Source organism: Mauremys reevesii, linkage group 1, assembly GCF_016161935.1.
Source record: "Mauremys reevesii isolate NIE-2019 linkage group 1, ASM1616193v1, whole genome shotgun sequence".
Taxonomy (NCBI): domain Eukaryota; kingdom Metazoa; phylum Chordata; order Testudines; family Geoemydidae; genus Mauremys; species Mauremys reevesii.
The window spans coordinates 161308238-161330693 of NC_052623.1; the positions used below are offsets into that span (position 1 = coordinate 161308238).

General features: G+C 42.2%; 1 protein-coding gene across 2 annotated transcripts in view; it reads left to right on the forward strand.

The window, feature by feature from the left end:
- Positions 1-22456, forward strand: part of C2CD2 (C2 calcium dependent domain containing 2) — a 47025-nt gene that overhangs the window by 17887 nt on the left and 6682 nt on the right. The window contains exons 7-14 of one of the 2 annotated variants that reach the window (XM_039499186.1): positions 340-448; positions 4101-4162; positions 7952-8079; positions 8592-8763; positions 12111-12224; positions 16223-16350; positions 17848-18160; positions 20980-21096. In XM_039499186.1, coding sequence (XP_039355120.1) covers positions 340-448; positions 4101-4162; positions 7952-8079; positions 8592-8763; positions 12111-12224; positions 16223-16350; positions 17848-18160; positions 20980-21011 — 1058 coding nt within the window. In that variant the 3' untranslated portion in view covers positions 21012-21096. Of the gene's footprint in view, positions 1-339; positions 449-4100; positions 4163-7951; positions 8080-8591; positions 8764-12110; positions 12225-16222; positions 16351-17847; positions 18161-20979; positions 21097-22456 lie in introns of those variants that run through there. The other variant, XM_039499175.1, reaches the window with a different exon arrangement.

Genomic DNA, 22456 nt, shown 5'->3' on the forward strand with positions numbered 1-22456 from the left:
CTCCTCTCTCTAGCTCTCGTGATTTTGTTACACTGACACTCATAGCTCCTGGTCTTACACTTTAATTTTAAGGTCTTTGGGGCCTGGCTTGTTTGGGTTTTTTTAGTATGTTTATACAACACGTTGGGCAAAGATGCCCCAATCTTGACTGGGCATTAATGTAATACAAACAATAAGGGGTAGGAAGAAGGAATAACACTAGGGTGTGGGGGACTTTTTTTTTTTCCCCAGTGGTCTTGACAAAAAGGTGTCTTGTACTTGTTCAAGAGAAATAGGCTTATTGATGACTTGAAGTCAACAGTTGGATATTTGTTCCTTCCCTTTCCTTTCCCAATACAGGCAGCATAAATCCAGTATGTGTAACTCAGTTGAATGATCCTCTACAGAAATTTTCCAGCTCGATAGCTAAAAATGGCACTAACCTCTCTTGGAAAGAGGAGTTCATCTTGTAAGTAACCACCAACATAACATCTTCTATTAAATGTTTCTACAGTCTCAATTTATATAAGACATTGGAAGAGGAACTGTGTTTTTAACATATCCTATTAGTTTTATTTCCGATGATTTGACACTGACAGGGCATAACTGGTTTTTAAAGCAATTTTCTGGTACTAATGTCAGGGACTCGAAACCCCAACAATCTGTTAGCCTGACTTCGGTCAGGTTGGCATAACTGGTTTTGTGCTACATCTTTATTCAGGCCTAACACTAAGTTATAGCAAGTGTTAACATGGATTTCAGTCATTTTTTTACTTTTAATTGAGGATTGTTGAGCCTGGGATTGGGAATTACAGATGTGTGGTTTCTAATAGAGATGGATGGTGGCAAGTACCTACGGGCATTCCTACACCACAATCTTAAGTCGACCTATGTTAGGTCATCTTACAGCCATCTCAGTAGTTACTGTGGTGGCTGATGTCCACACTATCCTCCTCCTGTCAGTGGTGTGCGTCCTCGCTAGGAGCGCTTCTGCCGACTGAAGAGGGGTAGTGTGGGCACTCTGAGAGCCAGGGCTCTCAGCTCCACACAGCTCCTTGCCAGGAGCCCAACTGCTCCCTGCTCCCACCTGGGAGTGAGGGGAAGCCACCCAGGGCTCCTCACCTCTGGAAGGAGATCCATGCCCTTAGTCCAGTTAGTTGCTTTGCTCCCAGTGGGGATCCTGAGCAGCAGCCCAAGCCGAGAGCCTGGATGACAGCCCAGCTTGGAGCAGAGACCTGGCAGCACGACTGGGGAGCCGGCTTTCTTGTCAGTTCACAGTTTCAGCTGAGCCATGAAATTGACAAGACAGACGCTGTAAGGAACGCAGTGTCTACACAGACGCTGTGTCGCCCTAACTACGCTGACATAATTCCACCTCCGAAGTGTCGGACTTATATCTGTGTAGTAGGGCACATGCATCGGCGGGAGCAAGACTATAATGTAGACACTGACATAAGCTGCCTTATGTCAACCTAACTATGTAGTGTGGAGCCACTGATAGGGCCAGAGGCTTTTTACTTTACTGGCTAAAAGGAAGGGAGGGAGCAGAAGCAGGTTGTCATAATAAGTGAGAAAAAGAGAGGTGCTGCTGTGTGTACTGTGCTGTAGGTGCTTCTCTTCTCCCAGAGCATTAAAGCAAAAGGTGTTGGCTCCCATTGGGGTCTTCCTCTCCCTTACAGCCTATCAATAGTTTTCCTGCCTCAATCCATTTTAGGAACCTTCCCTCCTTTCTACTTCTTTAAAAGAAAAGTGCCACTTGCTGTGTCACCCTGTGTCCCCCTCACCACGGAGTCACTGTACAGCATCCATTGTCCCTTTTGCCTTCCTAAAAGGGCAGAGGGGCAAATTTCATGAAGACCTGATCTAGGAGAGGATTAGGTCAGTGCTCCTGCTGGGACTGGCAGCTGCTTTACCACCTGCTTAAGGATGGAGTGAACTGGGTATCTGTTCTTCATCCCTAGGGGGTGAGGGGCGCTGCAGTGCACAGCTCTGCAGAAGGGAAGCTTTCTCCCTCCTCATTGTTCCCGGCGCTGCATTTGTAGGTGCATGCATAGCACAGGTGAGAGCATTGCGAAGCAGCAGCAGCAGCCATGGATGGATTGTGAAGGAATTGTAGTCTGAGATAGTTTTAGGATGTGGAGACTGCAGCTCCCCCGATTTGAATGTATGATAAATGCTCTGAATATGACCTAGCCAGGAAGAGAAGCTTGGTAAGTATTTCTTAATGCAACCCTAAAAATCTTGTTTTTTATCATGCACTTAAATGGGAGATGTGTCCAGTGCATGCGGCTGTATGTTATCTTGCTGTTATGTTTAGTGAAAGATAATTAGCCTTGAAGCTGACATCTTAAGACACCTGAAGTCTAGTGACTTATGTTCTTTTCTGTGCTTGGTCTAATCACTGAAAAAGTCTCTCTCATCAAAGACAATGGCCTTGCAAGGCCACAGACCAGACACTCTGCCATGTGATTCTTTGCCACCACATTGCTGGGATGAGCATGATGCAACTCATTTGCATTAGTAATAGAAATAAACCAGTTGGATAGCATCTTTCATCTTGAAATATCTCAAAGTCCTTTACGAACTTCATATACTGTATTTGCAGATGGCTTCAGCTATCTGTTAGTGGAACAGAGTATCTGTTCGATGCTGCACAGCAGCCTTTACCTATGTTTTAGGACAGGAAGTGGAAAGGGTATTCTACAGCGAAAACTGCAAGGGGAGTTCAGGTGAGCAGGATGACTATTTTAACTGGAATTTGGTCATTACACCACAGTTATGGTATGCTTTCCATAGTGATGAGTGCTCTACATGTGCCTAAGGGAGATAAGTTTGCAAAGTCCTATGAGATCTTTGATGATGATAAGTAGTCAGGATTTGGTCTGTGTCTGCACTGCACACCTTACAGCAGCACAGTTGTGTCGCTACAGCAGTGCCACTGTAAGGTATGCAGTGTAGCCACTCTTTGTTGGCAGGAGAGAGCTCTCCCACCGACAAAATAAAACCACCCCCAACGAGGTGCATTGGCTCAATGGGAAGAGTGCCACCTACTGAATTGCTAACACCACTCCCCTTCCTGCTGCACTCTGTGTCTTCCTTGGAAGTGCGGCTCAGCACTGAGAGAGTTCCCACCTGAATAGAAGCATAGTGTTAAAATATGTTTCCAATATTAAAGTTCTCCACTGAACTCTTATACTTATTGCAGAAGGAACAGAATAAAGTTTTAGAGGAAATTTCACAATATCCATGTGCTTTAACAGCCCAGTTGATAGATTTGGGTGTGGTGTTTTTGTTTTTGACTTTTTTTTGTCTATTGCATAAAGCACCACAGGTTATACCAAAAGCAGTTGTGTCTAATGATTCGTGCTGGTCATGTCATGTAGCAACTGGTTCTTTACTCTCATCCCCTTCAGTCTAACTTTGTGCCAAAATAATATGGACCCTTCTTAGAAAAAATACCAGGGAGAAGCACCAATGATTTTTAAATCAGGAAGTTTCACAGTCAGTGGTCAGATATCTATGCCAGAAAACTATTTTATTTAAATGTAATATTTACCTCCCTTATTAAAATAATCTTACATTGGCAGGATGCTCCTCCACTTTTAATAGACCACTGGATCTGTTCCATCTTCTTGACTTATGAATTTGGGAGCTGTTGTTGCCTCAGCTGTACGCAGAAGGAATTGTTTCTCAGTCTTCGGGTAGAGCACATACATGGAAAACTTCATTCTGAAAGGCAAAGTTTTATAACCAACTGAAAAAAAAGGCCCTCTTATAAAGGAAATGTTTTGGCAATCCTAAATTTAGTGAGGAAGCTAGATAGATCCAGGGTTAGGCTCCACCTCAGCATTCCCTTCCCTCAAGTTAATTGAGGTCAAGAAGTGACGCACATGTTGTCTTGACAGTATTTGAAAGGCAGAGTGCTGTAAATGCTGTCTAACACTTTCCACTGGCTGGACAATAACACTGCACTGTATGGTGCAATATGCAAGGTGTGAGACAAATAAAGCCTTGTATAAAGAGTGATTTAAAATGAAGAGGGGAGAAACATTCCCAGTACAATAACTGGAGTAGGAATGAAAACTCTTCAAAGGCTTGACATCATTTTATTTATTCCACAGTGAATTAAATGCCAAATCAAAAGAGTTACAACTGCAGATCTTGGAAGATGGGAAATTGGATAGTAAGTACTGCAACTGAATTCTTTTGCATGGTCCCCTCATGGGCATTACTGAGATCTTGAAATAAATCCTCTTTTTTGTTTACACAGTTGAATAAGATCATGTGAGAAGCTGTCAGAAGTTGGTAGTTAATGTAGATCTGTTCTGCTGACTAATCCTGGTAGTCAGATCAGGTACACTTCAATAACTCCAGGAACAAAGAAGGCTAATAGTCGCTGGGGCAAGAGAGCCCTAAAAAGAGAAGCCGGGAGTTTTGCTAGCTTGGAACAATTTAAAAAAAAAAAAAAAAAGTCAACCCAGGAAGGATTTCAGAATTAAATTTGTTTGTAAGCCCAGTTCTGCTTTAGGGCTTAGCTACTTAAATTAAGGATCAAAGGCTAACTCCAGTGGTAGTTTTAGATGACCTCCTGCTGTGAAGCGGGTGGAGGTTTTTCGCTGTTTCCTTCTGTCCCCAAACACTGACACAAGGGTTGATATTGTGCAAATGCTTTTCCATATTCCTGGGTATTTTTTTAACAAAGCTCTAAGGCAGGACTGTGCAAATAAGACTTGAGTCTGAGTGCTGTCTTGAGCTTGTCTGCTGTTTTTTATGGTTCCACCCTCTAATATTCTCTTACTTTAGACTTCCCATGTTTTATGTTCCTGAATGGGCTTATGAGACCCACTTACTGTTTGGCAGGTCAGCAGAACAGTGCTGCACTTCTACACAGAGTGCAAAAGTTTGACTGCTTACCATAGCCCAGAAACAAACCCTTGTGCCACTTGTGTCTAGAACTGCTTACCAACTCTGAATAGTCTTGTGTTTATAAAATTTCAAATAAAACTTCTTGTGCCAGAGAAGGGAAAAATACATCCACCGCCTCTGAGTGGATGAATAGAAAGTAATCCTAACTTCCCTTCTGCCCAAACTGGCTGTTTCCAAGCACATAATCCCACTTATGTATAATCAAACTTTGACTATAGGAAATTGTACGCTACTATACCTGATTCTACCATCCCAGCTTAGAGCTCCTTATCCCTACTTACAAGAAAGACGTTTCCATTGCAGAGTAACTCTCTACTTGATGAGGAGAGGAGCAGGCATATATTTTTTTTCTTCTTGGATTGCTGGTGAGGGGATGGCGTAGGCAGGTTTTAAGATCAAAGGGAATGTTCAGTTTCACAACTTTCATATGAGCCATGGTACTTTGTACCAAATTTATTGTATTATTTGTTTTGTACAGTGATTGCACACAATTCTTAAACTTCTAATAGACCCTTCTAAATACAAGCCACCTTCCTCATCTGCTACTATTGCTAAACGCTGGACCAAGAATTCTCAGTGCAGGTTCTGTCGATACACTCCAATCCTTTCTCGTCTTCAATAATTAATTTAATGCCATTCCAACTAAATTTACTTTAAGCAGTATTTCTCTATCCTAGTGCTTCACTTTAGGTAAAAACTCTAAATTTAGTGTTACACCTCATGGGTCAGTTTGCTAATATGTCAGGATTATTCTGTAAAAATGGAAGCATCCTTTCTGAGTCTTAGCTATTCTCTTCTGTTTTGGTATTGTCAAATTTAGTTAACTTTAGATTAATAATGATTCAAAAACAAGTTAGAGTACTGTGATAAACTTTCCACAACCCACCAAGTAAACACTACACACCTTTCCTCCAGCCTTCTGCCTACTACTTATTAATTAAGCCCTTATCCAATATAACTTATGTAAGCCATATTTAGTAACTTGTTATCAAAGCCATATTTAGAGTGCCATGTTAGTCACATAGAATGTGTTTTTAAATTCAAGGTTGGCAAAAAGGAATTACAAAACTATCCGAAAACCATACAAGGGTGGGTGAGTTTTGTATTTTGTTACACTTTTGGCAATTGTGGCTGTTTTTAAAAGCTCTGTTGGGCCACAGATTTTTAAGTGGAAATAAGCCAGTTTTGGGGGAGAAATGGTTGTGTATCAGAAACATACAGAAAGTAACTTTTTTTTCCTCAGCAGACAAATGTGAGGGGGGCGGGGGGAATAGCCATTTTGTCAAAAACATATAAACAGAGATGTGGAGGATGGAAAGACTCACACACAAATAAAGGAAAAAACAAAAAAAAGTTTTGGTCTAATGTAGAGCCATATCCTAATAACACTTCACAGTAAGGGGGCAAAGTATGTATTATCACTTACCTGGGCAGGACAGATTTTTTTTGTAGGTGTCTTTAATAACAGTCTTTCAAGATGTGTCAACCACTACACATACCATACACCATTAATGGCACATTTTTATTACTTTATTTGATTTGCTTAAAAAGAGTCTAACAATAAATAAATATAAAATAGCAGACTTAAAATTTCTGAAAAAGTAATATTTAATTGGATATGTGGGTGGTGGTGGTGGTGGTAGTGATTGTTAAATCTTAGGAAGAGGAATGTGGGAAAGGATGGCCGCAGTCTAACTTTAATGTAGGTCCATCTATCGTACAGTTTTATACTGCTACCTTTCACCATGGCATCTGAGTGCCTTCCGTGTCAAATTGATAGCAACGCTGAAGAATAATGGCATTCCTGTCTCACGGTGAACATTCTGCGTGGGGTGGGGCTTACTGGGTAGAAGGGGTGTCAGTGTTGTGAGCGTCTTTTATAGTAGACTAATCTAAAAGGGCCTTTCTATGTCAGTTGAAGAAGCTAAGCTGTAGCACAGCAGTAAGGAGAATCATAAATGCTTGTCACCCTGAAATACGGAAATCCTGATGACTTAATACTTAATGGAGTGAAATCCTGACTCTACTGAAATCAGTGGCAAAACTCGCATTAACATGAAAGGGGCTAGGATTTTGCCCATGGACCTGCATAACAAAGTTTTAGATTCATGTTAATTTTGTTAACAATAGAATTCCACTTTAACATAACTATAAGATATCTGAGAGACAGAGAGAGAGAGAATCTAAACTTGCACTCTAAGACCAACATAAGGGAGTACTCTCAGTTGGCTATACCAATCCAAAATGAATCCAGGGAGCACCCTCTATGAAATACACCTCTACCCTACTATAACGCGATCCAATATAACACGGGTTCGCATATAGCGCGGTAGCAGCGGGGCTCGGGCAGTGCTTTAAAGGGTCCAGGGCTCTGGCTGCTGCAGGGAGCCCTGGGCCCTTTAAGTCACCGCTGGAGCCCTGCCGGCGCTACCCTGGGGCTGTGGCAGCAGGGCTCGGCTGGCGATTTAAAGGGCCTGGGGCTCTTTAAATCACTGCTGCAGCCCTGCCATCGCTACTCTGATATAACAGCGTTTCACTTATAACGCGGTAGGGGTTTTTGGCTCCCCACGACCACGTTATATCGGGGTAGAGGTGTACAAGACAAGGGCAGTTGAGGAGAAAATGAAAGAATTCAGCTGGATTGTATTTTGAACAATCTCATCAGTGTTCAGAATCTCTAGAGGTTTGTTTGTTTGTTTGTTCTCCAAGTGTCCTGGATGCAGAGGAAAAATTACTAAAACAAACAAAACCAGTGGAACTATTAATGATTCAGTATCTGCCTTATTTTCTGTCAAGCACTGTTATAACTATTCTAAAAACCTAGCCTGCAAGAACTACAGATCTTTCTTTAAAAATTTCCTCTGCAAATAATGCTGTCTCTTCATAAAGTAAATACCTTATTGTGCTGCAGAGATAATGCTTTGCAATATTAGGTGCCTCAGCAGTTTGAAGTAGCAATTGCTTCTGTTTTCCACCTTTTCAAAATAACTTCAAAGATATTGACAGCTCAGACAAGACCTTACTATGTCACTTTCATTTATTTTAGGTTCTTTTTCAGCATGGGCAACTGTACCTTTAGACTTGTTCAGGAAACAGCCTTCTGGACAACAAAGCTTTGCACTGAAGAGCAGGCCCAGCACCCATAGCCCTGTGCTAGGATCGGTCACTGCAGAGGTATCACATTCTTATGTTTATGGTTGACTTTTTGACTGTCAGATTGTCCATTTGAAGAATACAGGCCCAATACCCTATTGCCCAGCACGTTTTGTAACAACTTACAGAAGTGCCAACTGAGTGTTGTGCTACTTAATCAAAATGGTAGTGTTGTGACCTCTCTTTGTACTTGTGTAAATGACTGCATAAGGTGCAGGGTAACAGTGAATCATACCCTACCTACTTAAAGCAAAAGCTGTGACTGTTATGGATAAAGCTTTAAGGAATAATTTGGGTCTGATAAGGGCTTGTCTACATGAACACTTAGTTCATGGCAAGCTGGGGTGTCAATCTGCCCCACGCTACTCTGGTGCGTTCTTAAAGGTCTGTTGGTACCTTGCTAACATGCACTAACAGTTCATCAGTGTGCTTTGATCTAGTCCACTCTACAATTCCAGCTGCTGTTTCAAAGTGTCTCTCTTTCCTTTTAAGGTGTAATTTATTACTTTAATTACCAATTTTTCTCTTTTTAGTTCTCTTATGTAGAACCTAATGAGTCAAAATCCTGGCAAGTTCCTGCTCAGCTTCCTGCTACAAAAATAGAAAAGGATAGAACCGTGATGCCTTGTGGGACTGTAGTCACTACTGTTACTGCTGTGAAAACCAAACCTCGACTCGAAGGGAAACATTCTGCACTGAGCCCAGGTGAGGACATCAGTGGAACTTTAAAATATAAATCAAAGATTTTGTTTGGTTTGTGCTGGATTTTAGGAGTATAGTTCCTATGGGGAACGGGGAAAGAAAAAAGAATATTGTCTAGATCTATTTAGGTGGTGTTTTGTTTTGTTTTTTTGGGTTTTTTTGGTTATGTTTTGTTGATTGGTTTTATTTTTAATGTGGTCTTGGTTACTTTAGATAAAATATTTCTTTTGCATGAAGCCAGGTCCTGCCCCACTGAGGTCAATGGAAGTCTTGCTAATGACTTCAGTGGGAGCAGAATCAGCCTCCTAGTAAGTAAGGTGAGAAATGATCATGACTTCCTTTGCTTGGTACTGTGAATGTTACGTGTCTCTCTTTGGTGAGGTTGGGTTTTTGTGTGTGTGTTTAGTATTCCCTTTGAAAACACGAATCTCTAAGAGTGTGGTAGAGTAGCTAGTATGATGCTGCTATTAATGTATAAATCCATTGTATTTGAGGTGTTTTCTTACACCCTGTCAAGGTGATCATCTCTGTCTGCCCTTGTAAAAAAGATGGCACATGACTCTCTAAAAACATACAACAAGCTGTTAATGTAGGCGCTCTTATAAGATGTCAGATTGTCTGTGATGTATAGAAAACTTGAAAAAAAAAATAGACCAAGTGCAAAAGAGACAGGACAGTATTACCAGAATAGAAATTGAAGTTGTGGGGGTACCTTGCTTTAACATGCATAATGCTTTCTTGAAGTATATTACTTCTGTTGTCAGTCATGTGGGGGAAGGGAAGAAAATGTGGAGTTACCCACTTTTCTTCCACCCTCTTTATCCCTCCCACATCCCCATATGCATACATACCCACAAGAGAGGATATAAGTAAACCATATTACCTATATGGAAAATGCACTGCTTTAAAACTATTAACTTCTGACTTCTGTATTTCTTGACCTGTTTATCTCCTCTGCCCCCAACTCTTTAGTATGGATTGGAGTTGTTCTAAGCTACCATTCACACCTGACCAGGATTCCTCACAGGGATCTTCCTTATTAAACAGTTTGATTACATAGTGACGCTTCCCTGGGATAACCTGAGGTTGTGAGGCACCTTGCTACTCCCTGTCTTTAGCATGAAGAAGCCTTGTCTGTGCTTGCTGGGGTCAGCTTCCTAACTCTGCTGGCCACGGGCAACATAAACCCTCCTCTCTAGGCCTTACAGGCACCGCTGGTACTCTGTTGATTAGCGATAGGCACAGTCCAATCCCTGAACTCTCTGAGTGTCTCCCTGGAGCGGCCAGCCCCTGGTCCACTGGTCACTTGCAGTATGCACAAATCCATTTCTCCCAAAAGAGCAGTATATGCCAGTTTACCAGTTCCACCTCAGATCACTGCTCCACCAAACACACAGCACTTAGATATGTTTATGCTGCGATCATATCTAAGTTGATTTAACCAAGCATAGAGATTCAAGTTGTAGCAAGTAGAAGTATCGTATGCAAATGGTTACATATAAAATAGAATTATAGCTCTCTTTCTGGAGATGGGACTTATTAGACATGAGAGGCTCTTGTTAAATAAAGTACTACTCACCCAAAATCCCTGCAGTGCTTTACAGCCAGACAGGCTTTAACTCTTCTTTCATGAGACCCGCATGTTGTCAGTTTGCCACCTCACTGAAGGATTCTGTGTTTCTTTGCACTCCAAAGGCTTGTCTTCCCATACGGTGCTACAGCAGCGCTCGTGCGACTGATCTTTAGGGAAGATGCTACTATGTTGGTTGGAGACCTTCTCCTGTCAGTGGAGTTAATCCACCTCCCTGCGTGGCAGTAGCTGTGTCTGCGGGAGAAGCTCTCCTGTCAGCCTAGCAGTATCTGCATGGGGAGTCAGGCTGGTGTAACTGTATCGCTCAGGGGGTGGATTCTTCACACTTCGGAGTGAGGTAGTTGTACCGATACAGATCTGTAAGTATAGACCTGGCTCAAGATAAACCAGACCAGCCTTTGGTCTTTATTCATAAACAGGACACCCCCTGCTGTTTGTTTCTTCCTGTAGATTTCCTCTCTTCAATTTCACAATCTCTCAGTTCAGACTGAGGGCTTGTCTACACTGGCACTTTTACAGCGCTGCTACTTTCTCATTCAGGGGTGTGAAAATACACTCCCCGAGCGCTGCAAGTGTCAGCGCTCTAATGTGCCAATATAGAAAGTGCACCAGCGCTGGTAGCTGTTCCCCTCATGGAGGTGATTGGTTTTGGGAGAGCTCTCTCCCAGCGCTATTCTGCGACTACGCAAGCCACATTAAAGCGCTGCTGCGCCCAGCGCTTTAACGTTGCAAGTGAAGATGTGCCCTGAGTCTGCAAACAGGCCTACAGCGCGAGGCATACAATACACAATAGGCTGGACAGGGAGATACGTGCTAATTACCTCCTGCCTGAAAGGAATATTTCCAAGGTATGTCACCTCTTGGTGACCTCCCATAACTCCAAGACCTTAAAAATGTAATTTTAAGTATAGATACATAACTCCTTTAAGTATTATCTGCACATACATTTCTCAATGATTATGATGACCAGTGGGCTACCAACTCTTGGTAGAGACCCCAAGTACCACCCTTCAGTGAATTATTATGCAGTTACCCAGCCCAGGGAATCTCTTTAACACCGTATATCAAGAGCTCCCTGTGTTACTTACCTTAGTTGTTGTTGCTCTCAGAGCACTCAGTAATGTCTACACTTTATTTATAATATTAGACTTTTTGTTTTAGATCCCAATGGAAATGAGTTTGGCTTCTGGTGGATGCTTGTCCACATTACAACACTATCATACAACTTGATGAGACTGCTAGAGTCTGTGCTTATTACAGACCTGGCTGGTTCTTTCTAATCCTGATCGCTATAACTATTTTTAAAGTGGATTGGCAGTGTTGTGCGAGGAAACTTGTCCAGTGTTGGTCCAGACTGTGCCTTGCTATAACTAGTGTTATTAGCCCTTCTGTGACAGGCAGAAAGTTAAAACCCTCTTAAAATTTTGTGTGTGTGTGTTTGTAAATGTAAATATGAGTTACAGTCGTCAAATCATTGCACAAACTTTTTTTAGTTTTATTTATGTGGCTCTTTTGTCTAGAATGTTTTAAAATCAAAATTATAAACAGAAAAATGAGCTCATTTTAAGACTGAAGATTTGGCATTTACCAGTGACAGAACTTTTGCCCAGAATTATACTAGACAGGTTTTTTCAAATGCTAATTTGTATCAGTAAAAGCACTTTTTCAGATGCCCGTTATTTTTGTTATACACGTTTCTAAAATACCTATCACCAGAGTATCTAGGTGAGAGATAATAAATGAGAAACTTGCTTCTCAGATTCTCCTGTGAAAACTCCTGCTAAAGTGAAAGTGATTGAAAAGGATTTCTCAGTTCAAGCAATCCATTGTCAAGGTGCTCCAGTCAGCAAAGTGTTATCCTCTTCGGATACAGGTAAGAGAGAAACTTCCAAAGCCTGTATCTATATCCCTTTTTCTCTGCGCCATAGATTATCCTAAAACATTAAATTAACAGCAGGACCCATGCCTTAGTGCCTTCTGGCAGGTATCATAGCATTTATGTTAGTAAATATTACAGTTAGTGTAGAAGTCTGCATGTAACTAATTCCTAACTTCCTGAAAATCTGTCAAGGGGCTGTGCTGTTAAGAGAGAAGGGAAGCCAATGGAGCAGCAGCCAGGTTGGCGCCTCTCTACTTGTCAACTGAATATACCTCTACCCTGACATAACGCTGTTCTCAGGAGCCAAAAAATCGTACCGCGTTATAGGTGAATCTGCATTATATCAAACTTGCTTTGATCTGCCAGAGTGTGCAGCCCCCCCCGCCCCCCAGCACTGCTTTACTGCGTTATATCCGAATTCGTGTTATATCGGGGTAGAGGTGTATCTCTTTCCTACACATCCCTGGGCTCCATGGAATTAGGAAGGTGCCAAGACTCCCTAATCCACAGTTCCTAAACTTCTTCCACCGGAGGGGACAGTGCACAAAAGCCCTTGTGAGTGGGACCGCTGCTGAGTCCTCCTGTCAGAGACGGTGCTCTCTCCCTCGTGTCTAAATTACTGGAAGAGAGAGACCGCCTATGGAAGTCAGCAGACTGGATTCTCTTCTAGCTCTGCCACTGACTCACTTTGTGATCTTAAGCAACTTGAGTATCCTCACTGTGCCTGCTTCTCTACCTTTTGTAAATCACCCAGGAGATAGAAGATGAAGTGTGTTTAAAATTCTAGGTAGGGATGGTGGTGGTAGAACCATTCTTGAATTCACTTTTGGCATGTGGTTACATATGCTTTTTAATCTATTTCAATATAGACCCAAACCCTTCAAGTGTATATAAGTGCAAACACCTTTTCCCCCCTCCATATTTTGAATTTTCAATGTCCTTATTTAGATGGTCTTGTGGATGTCTTCCTACAATGCACTTTAAAAAAAAAAATTCCTTTATCCACTGTCCTTGTGTCCTTTGCTTCTTGTGTCACAGTGAACATCACTCCCTTCTTGGAACTATAGTATCATAGAAATTAATAATTGTAGAGACTCATTATGTCATGTTTAAATGGCACATGCTGTGGAATTTACTGCTCCTTTGGGGTAGAGATTAGAGTACATAGCACACTCTCTGGAGCCAATTCACACAGTTCCTGAAACAGTTGGAGGGTTTGCTGGACGATGAAGATCTGCTGGCCCAAGGACAAAGATCCACGGTAGGTAGGCTGTTGTACATCAGTGCAAGGGCTGGAGTTCATGCAGATTACTTGAAATTTTTTTTGTTTTGTTTTGGCTTAGGCTTCTTTAAGGCCTATTTGTTTACTTCATTTATAACATTTCAACCAACCTGATAGCTTTCTTTGACAGGGTAACAAGTCTTGTGGAAAGGGGGAGAGCAGTAGACATGGTATATATTGACTTTAGTATGGCTTTTAATACTTACTCACATGACCTTCTCTTAAACAATCCAGGGAAATACAACCTAGATGGAGCTATTATAAGGTGGGTGCATAACTGGTTGGAAAACCATTCCCAGAGAGTAGTTATCATTGGTTCACAGTCAAGATTGAAGGGCCTATTGAGTGGGATCCTGCAGGCTGTGTTCACTCTAAGCTGTGCGGTCGCATGGCAGCCCAGGAGTGAATCAGGTGCCGCACACTTGATTAGCAGAGCTGCACATGGCAGCATGTGTTCAGGTGACCCTCCCCCTGCTGTTCTGCAGCCGCATTGCTCCTGCCCTCTGCCTTGGAGTCCCAGGCCAGTTGCTCCTGGGACCCTCCTGCTTGCGCAGAAAAGGGGCGAGGAGGAGAGGCGCTGATGTTGGGATGTCTGCCTCCCCCGCCCATGTACGCTATCCCCACAGAGCAGGGGAGACAGGACAGGGCTCTGGAGCAGGATCGCCGCTGGCAACTGCTGCGCTCTGAGCCTTCTGGCGAGTGCCTTACAGAGACAGCGCTTGGTCTCTCATAGACTTCCCCAGCAGCTCTCTGACACACACACCCACACCCAGTCTCTTTCACACTCATCTCCCAACACATATTTGTGGTGTTGTTACTTCTTGGTACTTCCTGAATTGTACATATATTCTTTTAGTTTTTTGACTGGTCTGTGCATTTTATTTTATTTCTCTCTTATGCTTAAATTTGATTCTTTCAGTAGTGAGTTCTAAAATGCCTAACCTGTCCTGGCTGGAGTAATTATCCTTATGGTAACTTTAAAAAAATATATATATCTAGTTTTTTTTTGTTTGTTTCTACTGGTGCCGCACATTACCTCGATATTGGTGCACATAACAAAATTCATTCTGCACATGGATGGAAAAAATTAGAGGGAACGTTGCCCGCAGGGATCAGTTCTGTTCAGTATCTTCAACAATGATTTTGATAATATCATAGAGAGTACACTTTTATAAAGTTTGCAGATGATATCAAGACAGGAGTGGTTGCAAGTATTTTGGAGGATAGGATTAAAATTCAAATGTATCTGGATAAACTGGAGAAATGGCTGAAGTAAATAGGATGAAATTCAATAAGGACAAATGCAAAGTACTCCACTTTGGAAGGAACAATCAGTTGCACACATACAAAATGGGAAATGACTGCCTAGGAAGGAGTACTGCAGAAAAGGATCTAGGGGTCATAGTGGATCACAAGCTAAATATGAGAACCTCATTCTGGGATGTATTAGCAGGAGTGTTGTAAGCAAGACACAAGAAGTTATTCTTCTGCTCTACTCCATGCTGATTAGGCCTCAACTGGAGTCTTGTGTCCAGTTCTGGGCGCCACATTTCAGGAAAGATGTGGACAAATTGGAGAAAGTCCAGAGAAGAGCAGCAAAAATGATTAAAGGTCTAGAAAACATGACCTACGAGGGAAGATTGGGAAAAAAAGGGTTTTAGTCTGGAGAAGAGAAGACTGAGGGGGGACATAACAGTTTTCAAGACATAAACAGTTGTTACAAGGAGGAGGGAGAAAAATTGTTTTTCTTAACCGCTGAGGTTAGGACAAGAAGCAAAAGGCTTAAACTGCAGCAAGGGAGGTTTAGGTTGGACATTAGAAAAAACTTCCTAACTGTCAGAGTGGTTAAGCACTGGAATAAATTGCTCAAGGAGGTTGTGGAATCTCCATCATTGGAGGATTTTTAAGACCAGGTTAGGCAAACACCTGTCAGGGAAAGTCTAGATCAGGGGTCCTCAAACAATGGGCGCTCCCCCCACAGGGGGGCATGGAGGAACCTTCTGGGGGGGGGGGGCGGGACCCGGGCTAACTCCCACAGGGGGTGGTGATGGAGCGCCACCCAGCCCTGGTCCATCTCCAGCCCTGCCCCCAGCCGCGGCCCCGGTTCTTGACTGTGGCTCCGCTCCTGGCCCCAGCTCTGTCCCCACTCCGGTCTTGGCCCCCAGCTGCAGCCTGACGGTGGCTTCCACTCCTGGCCCCAGCCTCAGGCCCTGGCTGTGGCTCCGTTCCTGGCCCCAAACCTACCCCCAGCCTCTGCCCCCTTACCCCGTCCATGCCCTGTCCCTGGTTCAAGAGGTGCGGACGGGGTAAGGTGGGGTGCGACTGAAAAGTTTGGGGACCACTGAGCTAGATAATACTTAGTCCTGCCATGAGTTCAGGAGACAGGACTAGATGACCTATCAAGGTCCCTTCCAGTCTGACAATTCTATTATTCTATGTCCAGAGAGACTCTGAAGCTTCGTGTACAGTCTTGGAAGAGTGAATGATATACCTATTCCAGGATGCAAAGGAAGGATTTGGGAATGGATGGAAACTAATACTAAAATGATCATTTGGCTTATGTTTGATTATGTGGTGTTTAGTTACATGATTTCTGTTGATCTCTCTATTTTTGTGTTTAAAATTCAAGCTGTCTTCCTGCTCTTATGCTTTGCTCTGCACTTAAACCCTTGCCTACTTTTTATCTTAAAGCACTTTCCTTTCTTTTCAGAGCTGCTGGTGTTGAATGGCACTGATCCAGTTGCTGAAGCAGCCATTCGACAGTTAAGTGAGTCTGCAAAGCAGAAGCTGAAATCTCCAAGAAAGAAAAGCACCATTATCATATCAGGGGTTTCCAAGGTAGAGTTCAAAGTCACACTTGTGTTTAGTGCCCGACACTGAAGAGACACTTCGCTTTGCTGAGTATGATACTTGAACATGCACTCTGCTCTCTTCCATTCGACAGTTTTTGCAGAAGCTGGGTTTATATCCTTGTTGCTTCAGAAATTAAGTGTTGCAAGTTAAGCCTAAAAGCAGAGAGTTAATCAGACACAATTTAGCTACACGACTAACTTTATTAGATAGAGGCCGTTTATCTTGGGAGATGGGGCTGTGGTTAGGGTTGGAGAGGACCTTTCCAGGCTCAACAGCCTGGTGAGAATTCCAGCTGCGAGGCGAGGAGATGGTGTTGGAATTGCTACCAGGCTACAGTCCCTAGGCTGGGCATGGGGGGCTTCATCTTTCACACTGAGCTCCCTGTAAAAGAGGTAGTTGATTTTTTTTTAATTACATTTTATTTATTTATTTATTAAATGTCCCACTGCTCTCTCCGGCTGCTGGAAAAGAGAAGACGCTTTTGGCTATGGCTACACTTAGCGCTGCACAGCGCTGCCGTGGGAGCGCTCCCGCAGCAGCGCTTTGAAGCGCGAGTGTGGTTGGAGCGCTGTCCGTACTCCACCTCCCCATGGGGATTAACGTACAGCGCTGGGAGCCATGCTCCCAGCGCTGGGGCTCTGATCACACTGGCGCTTTGCAGCGCCGCAACTTGCAGCACTGGAGAGGGTGTTTTTTCACACCCTGCTGCAGTGCTGCAAATCTGCAAGTGTAGCCAAGATCTTAGTCTCTTTATGTTCCCTGTCCTCATATAGCCTTTTGGCTGCTCTTTCCCAGCCCCCAACTTGTTCATTCTCCCTACCGAAGAGCTCCAAGGCCTCTGCTGCTTCTCATTTTTCCAAGCTGCCGTGCAGTGAAATTTACTGCCGTTCTTGTCATTGTTCATAGCTACTTGCAGGGTTCTGAGGAGAAGCAGTGCAAGCTGACATGACCCTTGTCTGTCTGCACTGTGCTGTGAAAGCTGGGAGCAGCAGCATTGAAACTGTCTGCAAAATGGGAGTGAGACACTATATAGACTTGCATGCAGCAGACTTTCATAAAGGTTCCTTTGCCACCATAAGGTCTTAAAAAAAAAAAAAGAAAAAGTTAAAAGAAACCTTTTTTTTTTTTTAACCAAAGCTTAGATTTTTCTGGAAGTTGATGTGTTTTTAGTTCCTTCCACACAGATGCTTACTTGCAAAGGAAAGTCTTCCACTGCGGTAATCACTACTGGTCAGTGGATTTTTTTTTGTTTTCTTTTAAACCAAGCCCTAATCCTTTTGTTAAAGCCAAAGTTAATTTAGCTCTGTGCTCTGCTAAGAAAAGGAGCAAAGAGAATATGCAATACTATGGATTTCTGGCAGTAACTGGGCAATGCAAACAGGGTGAAAAGAATGAATAAAATCCTTGGCATGGAGATTGGTTTGTCCAGCAAATAGTGTCTTTTTTTTTTTTTAATTATCTCTCTCTCTTTCACTGTGGTAGACCTCCTTATCTCAGGACAGTGAAGCTGCACTGATGATGGACTATGCAGCAGCCATGGATGACTCATATAAAGAGGAAGCCCCTTCCACGGTGGGGGATTCTACCACAGAAGTCCTCTCCAATAAAAAACTACCACTAGCTGCTTCACAAATGCTACCTGCCACTGATCCAGAGGAAAATAGCCATAATGCGTGGGACTTGGATAACAGCAGCCAACAATGGAACAGCAATGCTCTCTTAGGCCAGGACTGTGAAGAGATGTCCAGGAGTTCATTAAGTGTCTCAGAATCTGGGAGTGTGAAAAAATCTAAAGGTATATGAGCTCTCTTGATCCTTGTCTAGTATTGTATCCAAGTACTGATTTCTATAGTTGAACTTCAGTGTCTTTGTCAAGCAGTACTATCAGGTGATTCTTTTCTATTCTTACCCCTTTTTTTTTTTTTTTTTTTTTTGTGGTGGTAAAAAGTGCCTGACTGATAACCCCTGAAGAATGAAATCCTCTAGTTTAACCACAAAAAATACAGTACAGGCTTCCCCACACTGTGCCCCTCCATCACAATATGGAAAGATTTGTTCCAGGAGAGAGAGGGTAAAATTGCTCCAAATCCATTCAGTCATCTGGCTTCTCTGAGGAGATCAGTGACCAAACTGCAAATTCACTGATGCAAATTCTTTCTGGTAAATTAAGATCAAGAATAGTGAGGGCCCAAATAAAGAGCGAAAACAGTACAAATCCACAACCCCCTCCACCATCACCTCTGTGCACAACTTCCCTCTGTCTCCTCCCCACAAAAGGATATTTATGTCCCTGATAAACTTTTTACTCTTTGTGCATATTAAACTACCCATTGAACAGTTTGTCTCTTTCCCCTCTTGCCTTTTTCAATAATACAAGTGTTTACAAAAGAGAGCGACACACGGGATGTGATTGTTTTCTTTAAATAAGGGACAAATTGTTTTGTTATCATAACTGATACTTGCCTGAGTGTGTCTGCAGGCTGCAAATGACCTGGGCACGTCTTGTGCCTTGTGGCTCATTAGATTTTCTTCCACTGTCCTCAGACTAACTTTGGAGGCGAATTTGAGTCTCACTGCTTCTGTTGTGGCTGGTGGGATTTTGAACCTGAAAGAAACCAGCTGGGAGGTGAGCTGGGGACACTCTGTTCAATGGACTCCACTCACCACCTTGCCTGTTACTAGTGTAGGAGAGAGGCAAGTCTAAGGGCCACTGTCCAGTAGCTGCCAAAGTTTCTATGTATGCCATCCCCCTCAAGACCTTTTCTGACTTTTTTTTTTTTTATGGCCTTCATGAATAGTACTGAAAACCCCGCCACAAAATTTTTCCCTCTCGTGCTTTAAATTCATAATCTCTACCATAAAATATAACGTGGATCTTTACGTGCTGAGGTTTCTCCCATTCTGTCATGATTTTCCCATCTTGTCTTTCCTGGCAGTCACTTATTGTTAGCACCTTACCTGAAGCTGTCAAGGTAAATGAGCAGTTTGGCAAATGTGGCCATAAGCTGGCCATTAAGAAGTGCTTTTATAGAGGGTGGATTTTGCCTGTGCTTAACTCTCTCTCCTCTCTCTCTCTTATTTTGAGACCTGAATATTAGGAAATATATGATTCCAGGGTTCATTGTCACTAAGCCTCTGGACTCATTTCAAAATTTGCCTTCAGAAAACAAAGACTTACATTTGAGTAGCTGTTTGGGTGGGGTTGTTGTTAAAAATGCAGATCCAATAAAAAAAACATATATTATTTTCTTTCTCTGTACAATCTGACTGCTCAGACTTAAATGCTACTCTTTTCTATTTTTTTAAATAATTGTGTTCACCATCTCCTCACTTTTCAGTAGAAACATTGAGTTCATGATGCAATACAAGAGTGCAAAAAAACACAATACATCAGGTGTTAGATTCTTACATATTGTGAGGATGTTTGTGTCACACTCCACAAATAGCACAATGTTGTTCTATGCAAAAGCCTGTCAGAAAAAAGAAAATCACAGTCTAACTGTGGTGCTCTTGTATGTTGTGTTCTCTGACAGCATCATGGCTTTTGTGAAGTAAGACAGGAATATTTCCTCTTTCCCTCATCCGCCGCCCGCTTAGTTATGCTAGTACAAGATGTTTGTTGTTTAAAAATTCACATCTGCATTCATTTTGCAGGGGAAGCGTTTGCCAAATGTTCTACTTAACCAAAAAAAAATGCTTCAAGTACAATGTTAATGGTTCACAATTTGTACTGTCTTTCATTATTATTTTTGCTCTTGCCTGTGTTGCTTTTTACCTCTTATTACCTTTCTGACTTCATCTTTCTTACTCATGCTTTTTGTAAACTTAAGAGGACTACTATGCCAACCCGAATTAATTGCCTACACAGTAAGTTATTTTTGTTTTTACTTTTATTAAAGAAAATGTAGCTTTACTGTGAGACACATTGCAAAAGTGAAGCAAAACTTTCGTTTGTTTTCTCACCTGTTATCCTCTTCCCTGTGTGAGGGTTGGGTTTTTTCCTTCTCTCCGCAATACCTTTGTTTTTATGTAGAGAGTTCTTAGCAGCTTCGTCTGTAGTAGCAAGTCATTCTAATTGTAGGTGTGTTACCCTTACAAATAATTGATTTGGATGGCTGGGGGAGAAGATTCCCCTCTCCTTTGTCCAGATTGAAGATAACAGATTGGGGAAACTTGGATAATTACTGCAATTTTACTGACATCTTGCTGTATTTCTATGGCATTCATCCCTGTAGGAACCTACCAAAGACAGGCACGTACAAACTACAGATGATTACATAACCATACATGAATAGTGTGTGTGTGTGTTACAAATTGTTTATGGGTTTCTAACACTCTTTCCTAACAATCCCCAATTATTTGAGCTATAATATCTTTTATATTTAAAATATTGCAATATAGTTTCAAAAAACGTATTATTCATTACATACGTAGTACACGTCTGTTTGCCTTTATGGAGCCAAGCAAAACAATTAAGACTCGAATGTGACTTGAACTCCTTCAGAGTGCTTGCTAAGGATTCTACGTGCCCCACTCCCTTTCTCTTGCCAGAAATAACAAAAGGATTGCATGAGAATACAAATTGATTTTGTATTTGCTTTCACCTGTTTTCAGTCACTTGTCCTCCCATCCTACTGCCCAGCTAACCTGGCTGTTTCACCTCCTGAAAGAAAGATACTCCTGCTTCCAGAAGTATAGATTGAACATTAAAGTATAAGCAGTACCAGAGTGAAAGCAGAGGCATGTATTAAATAACTATATTGCACCTTCTGGATGAAAGCTACTTTTGTGGAATAGAGAAGACTGGGAGAAGGAGGGGCTTTAGTCCGAACCCACGAATAGTATGGAGACATGGGATATGAAACTCATTAATTAAACAAAAAATGTACTAAATACAGTTCTTCAATTTGAGTAGGAGTGGGGAACATTGTACAGGACAACTAATCTGGTATTAACTGTAAGGATATTGCACTGAATTTCATTAGGGTATGTCTTAATATGATGCATTTAACAGGAGACTCCATTGACAATAATGGTAGCCATATCCAACTTCCAGGACAGTGTAATGTAAAAAGTTCCCTGTCTGCCTTGGATTCTGTATTCATAGGTAATGACAGCAAAGCAAAGCGAATGGCATCAAGATGGTGACGGGTGCCAATAAAAGAACCTAGCTAGACTCGTTAGATTAGATAGTGGTGTGGATACAAGCTATTGTGACTGTACAGCACTGGCACTGTACAGTAATGGAGACCACATTTTGTTCTCTTGTACTAGTTTGAGCTCCAGAGAGGAAGATCATGAGTACTTGATGCTCACTGTTTGGGGACCTAAGCTGCACTCCCCCCCAAGTTCTTCACTTTAACTGCCAATTTCCAGTCTGCATGAACCCTCTAGAGGAGGAGATGAAAATGCCACCACCCCACTGTGCACAAAACCAAGTTGTCATTTTAAATCCGTATTGCTAGACCTTCCTTTTAATACCAATGTAGGCTGACCTCTCCTCTTAACTTCAGGGTTTTGTATCAGACACTGACTAATTCCATGCTTCAGCCTCACAGTTGAGGCTATGTGCGCACACAAAACAGGATCACTTACAGAAGAGAGAATTCTTAGAAGTGGGGGACTCCTGGCTCCCAAAAGCAATCCATTTTCTTACAGAAAGAAACGATTACTGATGACTTGTGTTACATATGCAAGTTTATTGAGGGGAGGCAGGCTGTAGTTGGCATGACCGCATAATACATGACACAGTTGCCTTTTCATGCATTAATCAGGATTGTATTAAAAGTATTTTTCATGTAATTGGAGAATTAATTTATTACGTAACTACTTATGTCTGTTCATTTTAACAACCCTGCTTGACAAGAAACTGGAGGGGGATTTTGAAGAGTTTGGTGGCTAAATTCTAACAAGTCTGTTCTGAGCATGTGCAAACTGAGATTTTTTTCAAAGATTTATTACTAGTCCAGATTTGGGCTTCTCCCCCTCCCCCCCCCGTCATGGAAACAGCAAATGGCACATCCTTGACAACAGGCTCCCTGCCAAATGCGAAGGCACTAGAGCGTCTCAATGAAACACTTGCAAGAATGTT